This window comes from Globicephala melas, chromosome 4, assembly GCF_963455315.2.
Source record: "Globicephala melas chromosome 4, mGloMel1.2, whole genome shotgun sequence".
NCBI classification, from domain to species: domain Eukaryota; kingdom Metazoa; phylum Chordata; class Mammalia; order Artiodactyla; family Delphinidae; genus Globicephala; species Globicephala melas.
This window is the reverse complement of record NC_083317.1, coordinates 40,490,279-40,511,282: the sequence shown is the minus strand read 5'-3', so window position 1 is coordinate 40,511,282 and position 21,004 is coordinate 40,490,279. Positions and strand designations below refer to the sequence as shown.

The 21,004-nt window shown below is 34.5% G+C and overlaps 1 protein-coding gene across 4 annotated transcripts in view; it reads right to left on the bottom strand.

Moving 5' to 3' along the window:
• Positions 1 to 21,004, bottom strand: part of ZNF654 (zinc finger protein 654) — a 94,251-nt gene that overhangs the window by 26,485 nt on the left and 46,762 nt on the right. For 3 of the 4 annotated variants that reach the window (XM_030860967.2, XM_030860968.2, XM_030860969.2), the window contains exon 3: positions 8,591 to 8,672. In XM_030860967.2, the coding sequence (XP_030716827.2) occupies positions 8,591 to 8,672 (82 nt within the window). Of the gene's footprint in view, positions 1 to 8,590; positions 8,673 to 21,004 lie in introns of those variants that run through there. The other variant, XM_030860971.2, reaches the window with a different exon arrangement.

Genomic DNA, 21,004 nt, shown 5'->3' with positions numbered 1-21,004 from the left:
TAAAGTGACTCTCAGTCTTAAAATTATAAAAATGCATTAATGCACATAAATTACACATATTTGATTTTTTAAAATAACTAGAATCACGTACTTAGTGAACTATTTAAGATACCTCTTTTGGGCCTTTTGAAAAAAACAAATATTTAAATACGAGTAACTGTCTCCTGTAATAAACCTGATTGCATTATTATATTTAAAAAATTTTAGGTAACAATGTAAATGTTACTTAAATTAGCAATCAGTTTTTTTCTGAAGCGGAAGCCAATCATAAATACAGTAAAACTATCAACTGAGAGTATAATCAAATTTCAAAATTAATTGGTGGTTGCCATGCTAATAAAAGCACAACCGTGCCCTACTATCAATATTTTTAAATAAGTAATGAGATATTATGGCCAACAGAGAAGTGCTATTGTTACAGTTCTAGCCTCTAAGATAGACCCTGAAGCAGAATTAAAGTATATGCAAGATTTATTTGAGCACAGTTTCCTACACAGAGAGCTAAATGTAAAATATAACTCAGCAGAAAGAGTACTGGAGTCAGTGAAGAGAACAGGTCACAATACGGGCTATGCTACAAATTGAACAAGTTACTTAAGCGTCAGTAAACATTGTTGAATGAATGAATTAATGAATCTCTCTGGTCTTTGGTTTCATCATTTATTAAAAAATTAGATTGGACTTAATATCCTCTACAGTTCTTTACAGCTAAATTTTCTATGAGCTAATATTTTATCTGGGAAAATATAAACTACTTCAAGCACTAATATGTTGATAATTCTAATTATTATGTATTAAAGACACTCTACAGAATCAGCTTTCAGTGAATAATGAGTGCCTCAGTGATCCTGATATGCTTTTAGAACTAATTTCAAAGTTAAGTCCTATCACTGACTTTAAAGGCACGTATATGTCTGCTCCTGACAACACAGATTGCAAGATACTCAGGATATTAAGATCTTCATTTATGTTGGATACTATGGTGTGAATAACTATCAATGTTCATCTCTTTTGAGATGACTGCTCTTCCATATGCCCAGGTATACCCGCCTTTCCTGAGATATGCAACTTACTGATGTTGACAGCCCTATCTTTTGGAGGCTTGCTCTTGGTCCCTTGAGCTTAACTATCTCAAGTTTATTTATTATATATTTTATGCTTGAAATAATTCTGGGTCTTTTATCTCTTCAAAGTGACTGTAGAACTTCAACAGTTGAACCAAAGTAAAGTGTTTCCTACTCAAACAGATTATTAAAAAAAACACAGAGAAAGTGAAAACATTTCTGAGGCGGTGATATATAAGAATTATTAACCATGAGTAATAATTTCAAGATAAATGCCAGAGGAAAAATATCAAAGCTTTTACCCATTTCAACACAAGATTTATCTAAGGAATACAATCTTTACAAAATGATTTCAGAATCTGCAACTTTAATTTTAACATCAATCCCTCTTACTCCCAGTGCTAAATATGTGGCACACTTGTCAAACATGTTTCTTTCATAGATAGTGAAATCTTTTCTCTTATACTTTTCTCACAATTAAACATACTTTAGTTTCTCTTTTTTCCTACACATCGTCAAAGTATAATCTACAAGTAAACATTTGATGGTTTCATCCCATGAATACATTTATTGATGTCTCTCCCATCTTATTGTACACAGTGGTAACCAATGGACCATGAAGTAAACAGCTTCAGACAATACACCTCATTGTTTCTTATTTTTTAAGAGTTCAGCAAGGATAATACATCTCTAAATAGAACTTTTTTTTTTAAGTAAGAAATGGCTAGACATCAGATGGAAATGTCTATGGACTTATTTATCCTTCCTTTGTACTGGCAGACATACCAGTCCCCCTTAGGGGACTTAGACTACTAAGTGTTGGAAACAAAGGGATGAAAGTTAGTCTTTGCCCACCAAATGTCGTAGTTGGAGAGACTATCAAACCACAGACAGAATATAGATTAGTGCTTTGTAACAGTGGAAAAACTTAGGTGGGGCAAGTCATATGCAGTCAAGATGGAGTTGTGCAGAGACAGGAGAGCTTCTATTCAAGCAGAAAATATGGGAACACAATTTTGAAACTGCTTCTCACTTATGTCTTGTTCTTAAGCTGATATGGTTATATTTAAAAACCTTTTAACCAGCAATACAAAGGTGGTTTTGAATACGAAGATGAGGAATTTTGGTATTCAAAACCGCCAAATTAAGTATTTGGGAAATTTCTTCCAAGTAGCCTAGGGAGGAGGGGACGTGATCCCAGTTTTGAGAAGGTTTCAGTGGAATGTTAATAGTTCTAAACTTATTCCTATTAGCTACAAATAATAAAATCTGGGAGATGTGCTGGTCTTATGACCACGATGAATATATACTCTAACTTCTCAGGGGAGATCAACACTTGCCCCAGTGCAACAGGGTGGGCATAACGATCTATTGTGGCTGGTTGTTTTACTGCTGATTATTTTTTGCTCCTTTTTTTTTTTTTTTTTTTTGCTGTACACGGGCCTCTCACTGTTGTGGCCTCTCCCGTTGCGGAGCACAGGATCCGGACGCGCAGGCTCAGCGGCCATGGCTCACGGGCCCAGCCACTCCGCAGCATGTGGGATCTTCCCAGACCGGGGCATGAACCCATGCCCCCTGCATTGGCAGGCAGACTCTCAACCACTGCGCCACCAGGGAAGCCCCTATTTTTTGCTCCTTTTACGATGCTATTGCAGTAAGATAGCCTTGGGCCTCTTCCTGTTTGGAAGTTTATGTCCCCTACCTCGCCTCCTCCCATCTCCTTCCTCTACTCCCCCAAGGAAGATCAAGCAGATTTAAAAATAGGGTGAAGTCCCAGGAAAAAAAGCTTAAGGAAGGCCAACTTCTAGTCTAAACAAAAAAGATCTTTGTGATTTATACACTGACCCCAAAGGATGGGGATAGAGTTTTCTCTGAGATAAAGGTAGGCTCATTAAAACATTTGTAGAGCTCTAGCAGTAACGCTTTTAATTACTGGTTGGCATTTTGTTGACTACTCCAGGGTCTCTGTTTTTTTTCCCCTAAATTAAACAAGTGAACAAAAATCTTTATAACATCTATTTTTCTCTTGATTAATAAAAATTATACATGTTCTTGGATTAAAAAGAAACAAATTAGGAAGATACATATATAGACCCATGAAACTAAACATTATTGTGCATCATCAGTACTTGGATATTCCAAAGATATTTAAAACTCTTACATCTAGAATGGAACTTATCTTCTTTCTATATCCTCCTCTTCCTGCTAGGATCACTGCTCACTTAGTGAATAGCACTACCCTACGTGGTTACTTCAGCTTAGATGCCCAAGAATATACTTGATTCCTCCCTATCTTCCTTACCTCCATCCAATCAATAACATAATCTGAGATTTTAGTTCCTGATTACTGTGTGTGTGCTTTTATTTAAAACTTGTATTTTCTTTTCTTGGAATCATTTCTGATATTAATAGGATTTTCATAATAATGATATTAACAATAGTGTGCTAATTTTTACTTGTTTCTTCAGGTCAGTCCTGTTTTTTTTCTGTAACAACTCTGTGTAAATTCTTTGTTTTGATCACTTCTAAATCAGCTGGCATACTTCTTTTATTTGTTTTCCTGATAAAAGATGTAGCTGGTTTGTTTTCCAAGTATTTGGACTATTTATTTCTGTTGCCTTCTCTCATAGACTATAGGGCCTGGCAGCTGTATTATTAAATAATATTTTTCCCTTTAAAAACTCCAGACATTATTTATTTATTCTGGCATTTGTTACAATGAAGAAGTTCACTGCAGACCTGATTTTATTCTTTCCTTTGTGAGAATCCTGTTTGTTCTACAGGAGTCCTGCATCTTTCTTTATCTTGAAAACTAAAATAAGATACAGCTGTATGTAATTATGAATTGAAAATTAATTTTTAAAAATTATTTCCTTCACTGATTTGGATTTTCCTGGAGCTAATCTGCTGTTGATCGCCTTCACTACACTTTTAGTTTAGTAGTTTCATCTCCATACAATATTTTACTTCCATACATTCCTGAGGTTGTCCCTTCTTTACAATTTCACTTCCAGTTTCATGGAAGATACCATAGACTCAACCACAGCAAGAACATAACTGATCCTTGTTTTAAAAACTGTCTTATCTTACCATGTAACTGATGGTAACTGGTGTTAGTCTCTTTATTCATCTTTACCTAGAGTATTTAGAACAGAGAGCTCTTTTACTAATGGGTAAACAGGTTTCTGTCAAATCCTTCAAGCCCAAACAGAGAAGGTAAAAGTTTATAAGTTTGATTTGTTAGATGAATGGCCCATGAGGCAGTAAATTATGAGGAAGCTACAGTGGGAGACAAAACTTTACAAAACTTTCTGACCTCTGGGTATTGGGGCAGGCTGCATTTAGTTTGGGTCATACAGTCATTCTCTCAGTGGAAGGAATGCTCTCATGCAGAGCCATACATCCCATTCTTAATGTAGGTATAACACGATTCCTGTTCTGTTGGTTCTGCTGCACACCTAGTGCATTTTGAAGAAGCACCAACAAGAATGAGATTGGTCACATACCAAATGCCCCACCACCTGCTACTTCCTCCAGCCCCTATTGTTACAAGCTGGTAGGGGGAGTGGCGTATTACTGGATAGCACTGGAGGGTCTTTCTTTTATCGCTCTCTCTCATTTCCCTATTTAATCACATTCAGTTAATTGACTGTTAATAAGTCCTCATCCTAGTTAACAGAATTTACAAGGAAGTTTTTCCAAATTTTATATTATTTTTGTCATTTCATTAGGAATCTAAAATATTTAATTAAATTAATGGATTTTGGAGTGTATGAATTCAATCACGAGCCTATGGAAAGCTCACCAATGAACAGATTAAAAATAATAATGAGGTAGGGGCATCATATAAGAAATGTGTCATCTTCTTGTGTTGAGGTAAAGAAAAGTTACTGGAAGCCAAGTGCCAAGTAAGCAAGGGTCTTAGAAGCCAGCATAGATCTTGCTCAACTTACAGTGGGGTTAAGTCCCAATAAACCACCGTAAGTTGAAAATATAAGTCGAAAATGCATTTAATACACCTAACCTCCCAAACATCATAGCTTAGCCACGCCTACCTTAAAAATGCTCAGAACACTTACATTACAGTTGGGCAACGTCATCTACCACAAAGCCTATTTTATAATAAAATGTTGAACATCTCATGTAATTTATTGATTATACTGAAAACGAAACAGAATGGTTGTCTGGGTACAGACGGTTGTAAGTGTATTGGTTGTTTACTCTTGTGATGGCATGGCTAACTGGGAGCTACGGGGAGCTGCTGCTTGCTGCAGCTGCCCAGCATATGAGACAGTATCATGTGGCATATCACTAGCCTGGGAAAAGATCAAAATTTGAAGTACAGTTTCTACTGAATGGTATGCTTTCACACCATTGTAGAGTTGAAAAATTGTAAGTTGAACCATCGTTAAGTTGGGGACTATCTGTATATGGAACATCTGGCTCTAAGAATGAAGTTTCCTCTTGGAATAAAGCATTGGAAAAATATAGTCAGTGGATAAGAAAAATTAATAATTTCTACTTGAACAACTCAAGGTTTAGGAAATCTGAAATTCATGGAGAACAGAATAAGCTTAAGAGGTAGGTTTTGATCTCACTGTGAAAAACAGAAATCCGAACAGTATGACTTCAGAGTTCACACATTTCACCAGACAGGTTACAGGCCTGCCTTTGGCCTTAAGCCTGATCATTTTTCTAAGAACCACGCCAAACCGATGAACCTATATACAGCAAGTACGATCATTATCCCCATTTTACAAATGATAAAACTGACACATAAATTATGTAACTTGCCCAAGATGACAGAGTGGCAAGCTGGGATACTCACAGTTGGAAAATGGGAGGGGAGTAGGTGGGGGAACAGATAAGCGATTAACTCAAACCCAGCAAAGAATGTTAGACCCTTGCTAACCCAAAGCGTGATCAGGGAACGGCACCATCAGCATCACCTCAGAGCAGGTTAGAGATGCAGACTCTCAGGCCTCACCCCAGAACTACTGAGTCATAACTTGGACTTTAACAAGATACCCAGGTGATCTTTATGTACATTAAAGTATTAGCAGCACTGTGTTTGTCCTACTTCTTGTAGAGGAGAAAGAGCATGATCTTAAGCTGTATGAAAGATGGATAGAAATGTACCACTTGGGAACTAGGGCTTGCACTAGTAGAAAGTATTAAAAAATTCAAAAGGTGACATTGAGATTGTCACTGGGTTATCAAAGGTCAGTCAAAAGCCTGGAGAATTCACAAAACTTAGCAAATGTGAGGTTTTAGAAGAGTATACATGATGGACTACGTGTTGGCCTTTCCTGGGTCGCTTAGGGCACATGTCTGGGAAGCACCAGCAGCAAAGCACCAGCAGCAGCAGTTCAGTTAGAAAATGGAAGACTATTCTCCAGATAAAGCTAAGATGGGAAGAGAAGGTAAAATCTCTCCAAGGAGGCAGGAGTTAGAGGCCCAAGAAAATTCAGAGTAGGAAGAAAGAACAGCAACAAAAGTAGTGGAAATGCAGAGATTAAAAACAAACAGGAGAAGGGGCGGGCTTTAGAATTTGAGTAGGAGATAGAAAACAATACAAAACCATGAACTCTCCCTTGAGGGATTAATTATTTTGATAACTGAATGGAAACCCTGTTCACAAGAAAAAAAGAAAAAGGATATATCCCTTCACAAATGCTATGATTTCACACATTTAAAACAGAAGTCAAGTATTGTCTCTCATCTACTCTAAAAACACTTCAGTAGTTCCCACTAAAGTCATCTGTCACTTTCTAAAATACTCTTACTTTACAAAGGTTTGACTTCTTGTCTTTGTGTCTCTACACCAGAATTCAACTGCACAGTAGTAGGGGCTCTTTTGTTTTTGCTTATTTTGGTTTTTCCAGAGCTTAGCACCTAGCACACAATGGGGACTAAATAAATATTTGCTGAAGTAAAAGTTCAAGAATAGATTGCCAAGAACACAAGTGTCAAAGGAAAAATGGAATGGAAAATTAAGAAGTTTTAAATACTTGAATATAGACTCTAATTAGAATGCAGGCTCCATGAGAACAGGTATTTTTACCACTTGCTGAATGTAAGGATGGATAAAGTAGAAAGTTCAATATAATGTACCTAATTTCACTGATTCTAAGATACATTTTTTCATATTTTTATAACTCTGAAATCAGATTATGTTTTACATTCAATGCTATCTTTGAATCCATGTCAGCCTGGTAATGGTCATGATGTAGTTGTCATTCTGCATGCACGGACATTCAGAGACAATATGAAAACTTGCAAAAGGGTATATTGGTGACGCAGAATAAAATCCAGGAGACTAGCAGAGCACTCTCTTAACTCTTGGATATCAGATGGTATAGGAAGGGTATAGGGTAATTAATCTAATTTAACACTACCCCTGAAGCAGGAGTCAAAAGTTGATTAAACAGAACTTATTATAAAGCCAGCTTAAGCTTTTAAAAGCCCAGTACCAGTGACTTTGAGTTCTTTTATTAATTATTTTAGGAAATGCTGCATCACCAACACTTTTGATGCCACTGAAGACAAAATGGTATAGAAAAATAGACACTGATGACTGGAAAGGAAAAGCAATTCTAGAGTAAGCTTCTGAATGTGAAGAAGTTTTAGATATACCTTAGCCAATTAAGTTTGCTTATAGTTTTCCTATTTTATGTATGTACCAGAGTGATCACTCATAAAAATCTGCTTTAATTCAGTCTAAAAGTTCTTTAAATAAACATGAAATAAAAATTCTAGGTGAGAGAAAGCACTGCATGACTTTCTGTTACTCTGATGACTTCCTTCCTCAAGGTAGATTGCAATACGTTGTCTGAACAACTATACCTCTAGGGGGAGCTCAAAGTACATCTTTCTTTATTCCACCCCAAAAAAGGGCAATGAGACTGCCAAGGACCCATCAGTGAGCCCCGGTACTACGTATTGCTTCCCAACAAAATGGTAAAAACATCAAATGTTCTTTTATCTACAGGTGAGGTCTTAGATCTTTTGTCATTCCCTTCTGGATTTACTCTTCACTCATAGAGCATGTGCAAAAAAAAAAAAAAAAAACAAAAAAAAAAAACTGTCTCCTATCTTGGGAAGGCTATTAAGAAAACAGATGACAAAATCAGGAGACAACCAAAGGAAAAAGTGGCATGGGACAAACAGCCTGCTTCTAGTCTAGGCAAAAAGAGTCCTTTTTCCAGGCTGAGTTCTACATGGGGCTTTGGAACAAAAGCCTTTAGCAATAAAAAGCAAGTATATGTCCAAGATGCGCTTGGGAATCTATAAGGGTGGTGGCAGCAGGCTCTAGTCTAGCAAATGTGGAATTAGAATCCTCTGTATGAATTGCTTAGAAGTACAGCTAAAGATTAATTTTAAGAACTTTCTTTTTTGCCAACATAACAGAATCTTAAGCACTGCCACCTTAAGTAAATATAAAAGCTTATAATCAATATACTATTTTTAGGTGGGGAATAAAGGCCTGTTTTAAATGTAGACAAAATATAGACAAAATGTTTTACCTGGAATGATCCAAGAATATCCTTTAAGGGCTCTTCATAAAACTCATCTCTTCCAAAGAACAGCAGCAACTCAAAGAAACTCCTGGAAAGAATAAGTGAATGATAACTTTCATTGCTTCTCTGAATTTTTGCCCCAATTTAAAAGTCTCAAGAGATACCAGTTATATAATATCAGATATTTAGTTTTAAAATAGTTGGCTTTGAAAAATTATATTGATCATTTAGGATTCATGTTATGTTTTCAGTAAAATTATAATAAAAAGAAATACACTGAAATTCTATACCTATAGAATGAACAATTACATTACTTATGTCTACCAGTGTTCACAGTGGGGGAAAAAATGCAATGGTATACCAGGTGGCAAAAATGTGGCTATACATATAACAATGATTCAAAATGGGCACATAGTCCAGCTTCACCCCAATACAATGGACCCCAGAGAAAACTCAAAATCTGATTGTTTTTCAAAGAGATACAAGGGGTGGTAAAATTGACCCAAAAATATAAGAGGCACAATGAAAAGTCTCAGCCAACATTTATATTATAGCAATATCACCAATTTTATACCTAATACATGACACATGGTCCTCAAACCCTAGGCTTACCTTGATTATCCCATTTATGATAAGTTGTCCAAACTCTGTGGTTCCTCCTTTTTAAATAAATTATTTGGAAAATACTGTTACTAAGTACTTTATGTGCCTTTAACAATTCATGAGTTCACACAGGCAGAAATATAACTTATTTCCTAATCATGAGCATGGAAAACTATTAAAAATTATTTAGTAATCCAAAAGTATCACAATGACGAATCCCTGAAAAATTTTAAATTTTATTAACCTAGAAGACTCAACTAGGAATACCTGAAGTCGTATTTTTTTTTTTTTTTTTTTATGGTACACGGGCCTCTCACTGTTGTGGCCTCTCCCGTTGTGGAGTACAGGCTCCGGATGCACAGGCTCAGCGGCCATGGCTCACGGGCCCAGCCGCTCCGCACCATGTGGGATCTTCCCAGACCAGGGTACGAACCCATGTCCCCTGCATCGGCAGGCGGACTCTCAACCACTGCGCCACCAGGGAAGCCCTGAAGTCGTATTTTTTTAAACACTTGTGGTGCCTTTTTTTTGAGGCATAATTGACACACAACAATATATTGGTGTCAGCTGTACAACATAATGATTCAACATTTGTATATATTGTGAAATGATCACAGTAAGTCTAGTTAACATCCATCACCATACATAGTTCAATTTTTTTCTTGTGATGAGAACTTTTAAGATTTATTCTCTTAGCAATTTTCAAATACGCAACATAGTATTATTAACTATAGTCACCATGCTGTGTATTATTAATACATCTCCATGATTTATTTATTTTATAACTGGAAGTCTGTACCTTTTGTCTCGCTTCGTGCATTCTGCCTACTCCCCACCCCCCACCTCTAGCAACCACTAATCTGCTCTCTGTATCTATGAGCTTGGTATTTTGGGGGTTCTTGGGGTTTTTTTGTCTTAAAATTCAACATATAGGTGAGCTCATACAGTATTTGTCTTTACCTGACTTATTTCACTTAGCATAATGCCCTTAAGGTTCATCCACGCTGTCACAAATGGCAATACTGCATTTTTTTAATGGCTAAATAATGTTTGATTGTGTATATATACCACATCTTCTTTATCCACTAATCCACTGATGGACACACTTAGGTTGTTTCCACATCTCAGCTCTTGTAAATAATGCTGCAATAAACATGGGGTGCATATGTCTTTTTGAGTTAGTGTTTTCATTTTCTTTGGATAAATACTGAAGTGGAATTGCTGGATCATATGATAGTTCCAATTTTAATTTTTTGAGGAACCTCCAGACTGTCTGCACCAATTTACATTCCCACTAACAGTGTACAAAGGTTCCCTTTTCTCTGCATCCGTGCCAACATGTATTATTTCTTGTCTTTTTACTTTTTGCCTTTAATCAAAGCAAATCACTAATAAAGACAACTTTTAAAATACAAATGCAAATGTAGAATATAACTGAGAATTTTAAAATTATATAAAAGACCTAGGTATTACACAATAATTACAAAGACCCTTCTAAATACAGTATAGTAACCATACTCCATAAACTGATATATTTATAAATTTGACTACTTAAAATTTTTAAATGTCAACAGAAAAAAACCACATAAAAGCAGTCAAAAGTAAAATAATACACTGAGAATCTTTGCTGATTTCCTTAATTAAAAAGCTTATATAAGTAATTTTTGTTTTAAAAAAAACCAGTTAACAACCTAGTAGAAAACTGGGAGAGAAGACCACAGAAAAGAAACGCAAGTGGATTTTTTTTCAAATATGAAAAGATTCTCTATAATTAAATAAGTGAAATTATAAAGATGAAATGTCATCTCTCCTATCTTATTTACAAAAATAAAAATGTTGATATATCCCATGATGGCTCTGAAGTACAGAAATAGGCTCTGCTATCTAGTTGGAGGGATGATAAGTGGTACTACTTTTAAAGGCAACATAGTAATAGTCAACAAAATTTTAAACGCACACATACCACTAGACTTACCATTTCCATTTATAAGAATTTAATCCTCCAAATAATACACACATAAGTTCAAAGACACACATATATATGGATATGCATCCACAGATGGTTTGTAGCAGTAAAACAATGGAAACATACTAAATGTCTACCACAAGGGACTGGTTAAATTATAATATACCCATGAAGTGAAATATAATACAAATATTAATGAGAATATTATTGAGAATATATTTACATCTATATGAATAGATAAGGGGAAAATTCCAGCATATATTGTTAAACAAAGATGGAGAAATCTATTCATTACATTATCACTGGTGTAAAGGAAGGGAGAGAGTAGAAGGCACATGTACACCAATGCATGTTGCCAGACTACTAGAGGGATATGCAACAAACTGGTAAAAACAGTTGCCTTTACATAGGGGAAAAAGAAACTAGGGGTCAGGGATGAAAAGGAGAATTATTTTTCATTATCAACCATTATGTATTTATTTTACCATCAATAAGTAAGTATAAAATAGCACCATCAACGTACTTCTGGAATCTTCTCCATCCCTATTAATAAAGCATTAATTCACATCTATCTCATCTTTAAACTTCTAATAGACCCTATCTCCTGTCTTGCTATTCCACACTTACCTAAAATCCATGTTCAACATGGCTGCCATTGTTATCTTCCTAAAACACAGAATGATCTACTTACAGACTTAACACTTGCTGTGTAGATTTTACCATCTAAAGCAAAGACCTTCAGCTGACACATTTGTTTATATAGATCAAATATTTTTAAAAAATATTTTAGTTTCCAATATTTAAAAACTGTCATATTTCAGATTAAATGTAGATTTCTCTGAGCTCTTGATAAAGAGGAACCCCTGTAACACAGGGCTTGCATCTCTCCATAGCAAAATAAGCTGAGCAGCTACTGCCTTTAGTCAGGGCATGGACCTCTCTTCCAATTTGTCAGTGTCCATCCATCTCCCATTTCCCCAGCACACTGCCTGCTTGACTTATTTATTACTTATATTCCCATTCTATTTTATTTAGGTATTTGAGATCACTGATGAAGAGGAGGAAATTCAGATTCCTTATTTTGACATAAGAACCTTTATGTCTGATCCAAAACTACTTTTACACACAGATATTACTAAATTCCATGCTCAAATTGCAGCAAACTTTCCTACATAGCCTAAAACTCCTGTGTGCTTAAAGGTGTTTAGATCTGTTGCTTCCTCAAGACCTATTTATATGATTCCACCTAGGAACTTAGCCTAAAAACTCCCTTGCTTCTCTCCAGACTAATACATAGGTGATTCTTCTGTACTATCATAGTACTGTACTTTGCATGTATCACTATTATAACATGTTGAAACAAGGAGGTGTTAACTTTGTACTAGGTAGAATGGGGTAGAAATTGCATCATTACATTGAGTAGATAGTACTGACTGGTAGACCACTTAATTCTATTGAAGGAGGAAGAGATACAAAGGTTTTTAGTAGAAATAAAATATGCTATGGCAGTAAATTTAGAGATGAATGTGCAGATTAATATGACCTTGTAGATAATCTAAATATGCAGAATTATGTATTATGTGAACATGAAAGGGGAGCCAACATTACAAGAGATCTGTATATGCCTCACTATCAGCTACCTCAATAACAAGGCCCAAGTCCATTATAATGACATTAAAATGAGAAAAACTATATGCAAAATAAGTAGAGTAAATAATGATAAAACAATATGGTCTAGCTAACTCTGCCTGAGGGTAAGATTCAGGAAAGTCAACAAGTATTTACATAGTAGTGAAATCACTAAGGGAAAAACCTAGAGTATATGTAGAAGTAGAAACTTCTTGTCTCAGACCTGTTGAATTTCCTATTGCCTAGTGTAAAGGATCAACTAAGTGTTTAGAGATCAAATTGTCTAGCCCTCAAGGAGACAAACTCTACAAGATGCAGAGTAAATGAGTCCACAATAGAACAAGGTAGGACTCCAAAATATACATAGCAGTCTACAGCAGGAAGGCCTGTTGTTGTATAATACATGAGATAAGAATAGTTAGCCATATTTAAACTGTTAAAAAACAAAGACGGGCTTTCCTGGTGGCGCAGTGGTTGAGAGTCCGCCTGCCGATGCAGGGGACACGGGTTCATGCCCCGGTCCGGGAAGATCCCACATGCCGCGGAGCGGCTGGGCCCGTGAGCCATGGCCGCTGAGCCTGCGCATCCGGAGCCTGTGCTCCGCAATGGGAGAGGCCACAACAGTGAGAGGCCCGCGTACAGCAAAAAAAAAAAAAAAAAAAAAAAAAAAGACAAAAACAAACAACCCCCCCCCAAAACAAAACAAAACAAAAAACCCAAGAGAATAATATTTCCTAACAGGTAAAAATTACATGAAATTTAAATATTACTGTCAATAAGTACATTATTATTCAAACAGAACCACACCCATATATTTACATATTGACTATGGTTGCTTTCATACTAGATAATAGAACTGAGTAGTGGCCACAGAGACCTTATGAGTTAAGCCTAAAAATACTTGCTATCTGGCCCTTTACTCACCCATGGTCTACAGCCACACTGGGTTTCAATCTCAGCACCACCATCTCCTTGATATGTGACCCTGGGCAAGTCACTTAATATCTCTGTGCCTCGGTTTCTTTATTTATAAAACGGGAACAATAACTGTAGCTACCTCTTGTAAAGCACTTAAAACAATCCCTGGAGGTGCTATAGGTGCATGCTAATAATAATATAGTACTACTACTTCTATTATTAACATTGCCATCAAAGTTTCCTTCAACAATCTAAGAAGAAACCTGAGGTCTTCACAGATTTGTTCTTCTCAGCTCTGCATATGTCAATTTTGTTGATATGTAAGACACCAATTTTTCCTCACTTAAATTATGAAGATTTTTTAAGATATCTAATTAAATTCATCAAAATGTTTCTTTCCAAAAATTTATTATTGTATAATGTTATATTGGTTTTTAATGTTGAATATGTTTCATATAGTGTTTAATGTTTGTGTAATAAAATATTTAGTATAATGCTTAATATGTCATAGTCTGTACATTAACCAATTATAATTAATATTAGTCCAAATTATGGGTTACCTACAGTTCATTCACCTAAATTGAAATAATTACTCAAAATAGAAATACCTAGGTAAAATGATTTATATAAAAACATAAATTATTTGCAGTGGGACAAGTATATTATAGATGGTATGCCCTTTGAATTTAAAAAAGTATACCTTTTACCATCATTTTTATTTGACTTTCATCAATCAGTATATTCCTGTTAGCTATGTAAGTTTAAATAACTAGAATATCACTAAAGTCTCCAGTTATGAAACAAACTATATTCTATCCTTGGGTTGCTTGGAATTCAGACAATATATTACAAGTGTTTACCAGATTTCACATATATTACAAGTGGTAATAAGGTGCCAGACTTCTTAAAATACAAAGGCACACATAAATAGATTGGTAATTATGACCAGAATTACTTTTCTTTTTTGGGTCTCTGAAGCAGATAAGTAATTTTCACACTAAAATATAAGAATGTGGATTTGTGCATTTATCTGCCATAGGAAAATTCCACTAAATTATGATACTTAACTATCCAAATACAAGAAATCCACTTACTAATTTAAGCCAAAGAAAATTAGGTCTGTTCTACATGAATTAAATAAGAATAGAATAAAATGTTATTGCCCACACTTTAAACACTCATTTTTAACAATTTCTTCTACACTTACTAACTCTAAATCTTTGATCATATAGATGTTTCAACTCAGCAGTACTTAATCTTTTTTTTTTTTTTTCCTTTGGCCATGCCCGTGCAGCATGTGGGACCTTAGTTCCCTGACCAGAGAACGAACCTGCACCTGCTGTAGTGGAAGTGTGGAGTCTTAACCACTGGACCACCAGGGAAGTCCCAGCACTACTTAATATTAACAAAGAGCATTACTTTGTCATACTCAAGCATTCCAATGCATTTATCTTCAAAATACTTTCTTCAGTAACGTCTTTAGTGAGGAAAGAAGAGGTTCATAGTTTTTTTTTTCAACTATATACTGATAAACTGTATCAGTATAAAACATTATTTTCTCTAAAGTATGACAGACTAGTACCCTTAGCGATTCACCATCAGAAAACAAGTAAAATGTTGGATAAAACAGCTGGCTTTTGCCTTGACTAAAACTTCAAACAGCTATGCCAATATGCTCCTCCCACCAACTTCACCACATTTCTAAGACTGTTAAGGAAAACTGTCTGGTTGCACTTTGAACTACCCTGGAAAAGAAAAAAAAAAAATCTAGTTTTAAAATCCTCTCATATAGGTTGTCACCTGAATTCATATTGCGTACATGGTCCAAAAATTCTCAAGCCAAGAATTTAGCTAAGATTGGTCCTGGACTAGTAATATCTCCAGGTCCCTGCCAGAAACAAATGTAGATCCTTTCTGAATATCCACTTCAAATTCAGGCCTCAATTTTTGCAAATAAATTTATTCCAAGAAAATACAAATTCACAATGTAAATAATAATGATGATGACAATAAAAACCACAGTATATAAGGAAACACAACACCATGAGCAAGAAGCAACAGAAAGTCCATAAAGACTTTATATATTTAAACCAGACCCAGAATATAAAATGAGGATAATATTAAGGAATAAAGTAATATTAAAATAATAAAAAATAGTAGTCAAAAAATTATAGAAATAAAAAGTAAAATCAATGAAATTAAAAGCCAATGAACATATTTAATTGCAGATTAGACACAGCTGAAGAAAGAACTGGTAAACAGAAAGATCTGTAAAAAAATAAAGTGCAATACAGAGAGACAAAGAAATGGAAAATACAAGCAAGAGTTAAAGACATGAGGAATGGAGTGTACAAGTCTAACATCCCTAATCATACTTCAAAAAAAAAAAAAAGAATGAGAGAATGAAGCTAAGACAAAAACTGGGTAAGAATTTTTTCATAACTGATGAAAGATACCAATCCTCAGGTACAGGAAGCCCAGAAAATCTCAATAATGATTAATAAAAATAAATCTATACCTAGCTAATCACAGTAAGCTATAAAATGCCAAATACAAAGAACAATATATAAACAACCAGAGAATAATAATGACAGTTTACAAAGACACAGGTAATTAAATTAGCAAGAAGAGTCTAAGATGCAAATTAGTAAGCATATAGGCTAAAACATTTGACAGCATGAAGCAATAATAATAATTTCATCTGGGCTTTTAAAAGTCATAGCAAAAATACATGGTATCAATAAACATTAAAGTTGGAAGGAGAAGTTTCAGCCTTAGTGTTCCAGTGTTTTTGAAGTGGAGGAAGATAAAGAGCATATAAAATATATACTTTAGTAAGTTAAATATTAAATTCTCCTAATTTATAAATTTACATAACTTCAAGTTTTTCTGAAAGTAGAAAGTTGATTACAAAGTTAATATCTAGGAAAACCATGAAATAGCATGAGCAATGAAAAGGAACTTGCCAATATTAAAACATTTTGTAAAGCCTTTATGATTCAACTAGCATTATACTGACACATCAACAAATAGCCTAATGAAATCAAATGGAAAATCCAAAAATAGGACAACTGCATGTGAAAAATGAGTATATGACAAAAACAGCATCTCAAATCAGGGAAAATGTTTACTCCATATCACATAGCCCAATACTAAAAGACAAAATTGATTCACTCCAATTTCCAAACATAAGAAAAAATTCAAAATGGATTAAAAAACCTAAATATAAAAAATTAAACACTACAAATATCAGAAGTAATCACATATAACTTGGTTATAGAGAACTTTTTCTTAACTATGACTCAAAAGTCAGAAGCAACAGAACACTGATAAATTTTAATTACATTTTAAAATGTCTAAAAGTATAATTGCCATAAGGAAAGCAAAACATAAATGAAAACATATACATTTGTAACTAGTATCAGAGGAAGGGGTTAATATCCCTAATACATAAAGAGTTTATGAAAACTGAGAAGAAAAAGTCCAACTAACTTATAGAAAATGGGCTTGAGATAATATAAACAGGTAGCTCATGGAAAATGAAACAAAATAGTCTTTAAGGATATGCAAAAGGGTGTTCACCTTCACTCACAATAAGAAAAATACAAATTAAAACCACATTGACATGCCATTTCTCTCCTATTAGCTTAGCAAAAAATCAAAAGTTTGACAACAAAAAACTGTGGTGAGGTTGGAGGTAAAGCTTTATTTTATGGGTGAGAATGCAAAATGGTACAAGCTGTATAAAGGGAACTTTGAGACTACTTAGCAAAATTACATATCTATTCATCCTTTGACACAGATTCTAGGAGCCTACCCCAAAAATCTACTGGCAAACATACAAAAAGATGTATGCCAATGGATATTACTCATAGCACTACTTGTAATAGGAAAACAATGGAAGCAATCCAAATATTATCAATAGAAGGCATGTTGAATGAACTATGGTATATCTACACAATATTGTAAGATGTAAAAAGGAATTTGGACTATCTCTGTATCACTATGGAGTGATCTCCAAGATATAATATTAAGTGAAAAAAGCAGAGTGTAGAAAAGTGTGTACCTGTTTATCTAAAAAAGGGTGTAGGGGTATGGATATATATCTGTTGGAACTTGCTTTTCTATCCAACTAATTTGTCTTTTTTAATAGGTTTAGGCAATTTACATATATTGCTTGGATTAAAACCTACCATGGATTTGTTCTCTGTTCATTGCTCCATTTGATGCTTCTTCCACCTTCTTTTGGATTGAGTGATTTTATGATTCCATTTTATCTCTATTTTCGCTTAATATATCCATCTCTGTATTCAATGTTTTTAGTGATTACTCTAGGGTTTACCTTATATATAAGTCCTAGCCTACCTTCAAATGATATTATGCTGCTGTAAGTATAATATAATAATCCTTGTGCTCTTTTTGTCATTCATTTAAATTTTACATGCTACAAACAATACTTCACTACAATTTTTGCTTTAATCTCAGCACTTAGAAAATATAACCCATAGGCTGGCTGCCAGTTTCTGTAAAAGTTTTACTGGAACACAGCCACATGCATTCACTTATGTTGTCTATGGCTACCTTGGTGCTACAAGAGCAGAGTTGAGTAGTTACTCTATGATCTGCAAGGCTAAAGTATATGGCCTTTAAAAAAAAAAAAAAAAAAGTTTGCCAACCCCTGCATTAAACAGTTATGTTTCACAGTGACTAAAAATTTTTTAAATTCAATTTTATATTTACAGTTGGCCCTTAAACAACATAGATTTGAACTGTGAAGGTCCACTTATATGCAGATTTCTTTCAATAAATACGTACTGAAGTACTATGCAATCTGTGATTGGCTGAATCCATGGATGCAGAATTGCAGAAATGGAAGCCTGACTGTAAAGTTCTACATGAATTTTCGACTGTGTGGGAGGTTGGTGCCCCTAACCCCTCCACCATTCAAGGGTCAACTGCATCTTCAAGCTTGTACCATTTTCAGATCTCATTTCTTTAGGTAGATTTTCTGTCTGGCATCATACTTGTACTACTTTTTTTTGTAGTTCAGGTCTTCTGGGAATAAGTCTTTCAGTTTTTGCTTCCCCAAAAACATCTTTATTTCTCCCTCTTGAACTGATAGTTGAAAGAATTGTTCTTTCAGCACTTTAAAGATGTCACTTGACTGTGTTCTGGCTTGCATAGTTTCTGAGATGCCTGCTGTAGCTTTCTAAATTAGGTAATGTCTTTGTTCTCTGGTGGCCTTCAAGATTTTCTCTGTGATTTTTTGAGTTTGAATGTGATGCACCTAGGGGACCTAGGTGGTAGTCTGAGAGAGTTTGAAATTATCCTGTTTGTTGTTCTGAGTTTCTTAGACCTGTGGTTTAACATCTTTCATTATATTTGAAAACTTCATGGCTACTATTTTATACTTCTTCTGCCTCATTTTTCTTCTCTTTCTGGGATTCTAACAGACGTATGTTATACAATTTCATATTTTCCCAACACTCTTAGATGCTCTGTTGTTTTCTTCTCTTTTTCTCTTTGTCATTTAGTTTGGGTAATTTCTTCTGACCTATATTTGAGTTCATTCATTCTTTCCACAATTGTGTTGTGTTGACTCTACTGATGAGCACATCAGAGGCATTCTTAATCTGTTACTATATCTTTTACTTCCAGCATTTCCATATGAATCTTTCTTAAAAAGTGTCCCAGCTCTCTGCTGGAATTCTCAATATGTTCAACCATGTTATCCATTTTTCCCACTAGATCTTTATATCTAAATTTGATTCTACAAACTGCTTTGTCTCTTGATAGTGCATTTTTTTCTTTTTCTTTTTTATGTGTCTATAATTTTTGACTGAAAGCTGTACTTTATAATATATGAAAGTATAAACAGATGTTAATAAAATTGGTGCCTGGAAACAGACAAGCCTTTTCTTCTGCTAGCCTTTACTGTTGGGCATTTAAATAAATCTACTCATGAGTTAAGTGAGTTTGTGTTATTGCTATCATGTGGGTTGTTGCTATCATGACCTTCAGTGCACCACTGTCTTCCTCCAATGTTATATTAGGTTGAGGGTGGAGCCTGGGTTGCCAGATAATATTTTAGGCTTTCTGGGCCACATTAAGTCTCTCTCACATTTTTTTTTTTACACACCATTGCTTAAAAATATAAAGACCAGTCTTAGCTTGGGAGCCATATTAAAAAAAAAACAAAAAAAACAGAAACAGCCATGGGCAGCATTTGACCCCATGGGCCATAGTCTGCCAACTCCTAAGGTAAAGAATAATCAGGTTAAGCAGAGAAATAGAAGACATAAAAGACCCAATTAAAACTTTCATAAATAAAAAAATCCAATGTCTGAAATGAAAAATACATTGTATGGGATTAATGTCAGATTAGACTCTGCAGAAGATAAAATCAGTGAAAACAAGGTATAGCATTACTAAAACAAAACACACACACAAAAAGACAGAAAAAAATGAATAGAACAATCAGTCAGGTATGGGTCAACTGTGGATTCCCTTCAAGTGGTGTCCTTTAAGAAAACATAATGGTGATTTCTAAAAAAATTCTTTTTTTTTACAACTGAAAATAAAATTTATTTGTAATATTTATTTAATTCATTTTAAGAAAGGAAATACATTTCTACATATTCTTGTGAAGTATCTATAGATACATGTTTTTTCTTAGCTTTCTTATCAGTTGTCTAAATAGTGAATTCTGAAAATTCTGACAAATAAGCAATGTAGGATATAATTTATGATAATCCTGTGAAAGACCTCCATAAGTTTCCACCTTACTTCTTTTTTTTCCTAAAAAATTCTTGAGAGAATTTCCCAAATTTGGTAAAAAAGTACAAAACCAAAATTCCAAGAAATTTAAGAGTAAGAAATGTGAGAGATATTACACAAGGAAAATTACAATCAAATTTCTTAAAACCAGCAATAGATTCCAAAAGACACCAATAAGAAAATGAAAAGACAAGCCACAGAATAGGTAAAAGTATTTACGAATCATAGATCTGACAAAGAATGTGCAACCAGAATATATAAAGAACTCTTACAACTTAATAAGGCAAACAATCCAATTTAAAAATGGGCAAAGATTTGAACAGACATTTTACCAAAGAAGATATGCAATAGCATATAGGTACATGAAAGGATATTTGCCATCAACAGCGCTGAGGAAGTGCAAATTAAAACCAAAATAAGATACCATTACACAACTAGTGGAATAGCTATCATGAAAAAGACAAATAATCACAAGTGTTAGTGAACATATGGAGACACTGAAACCTTTCTAGATAGCTGGTTAGAAT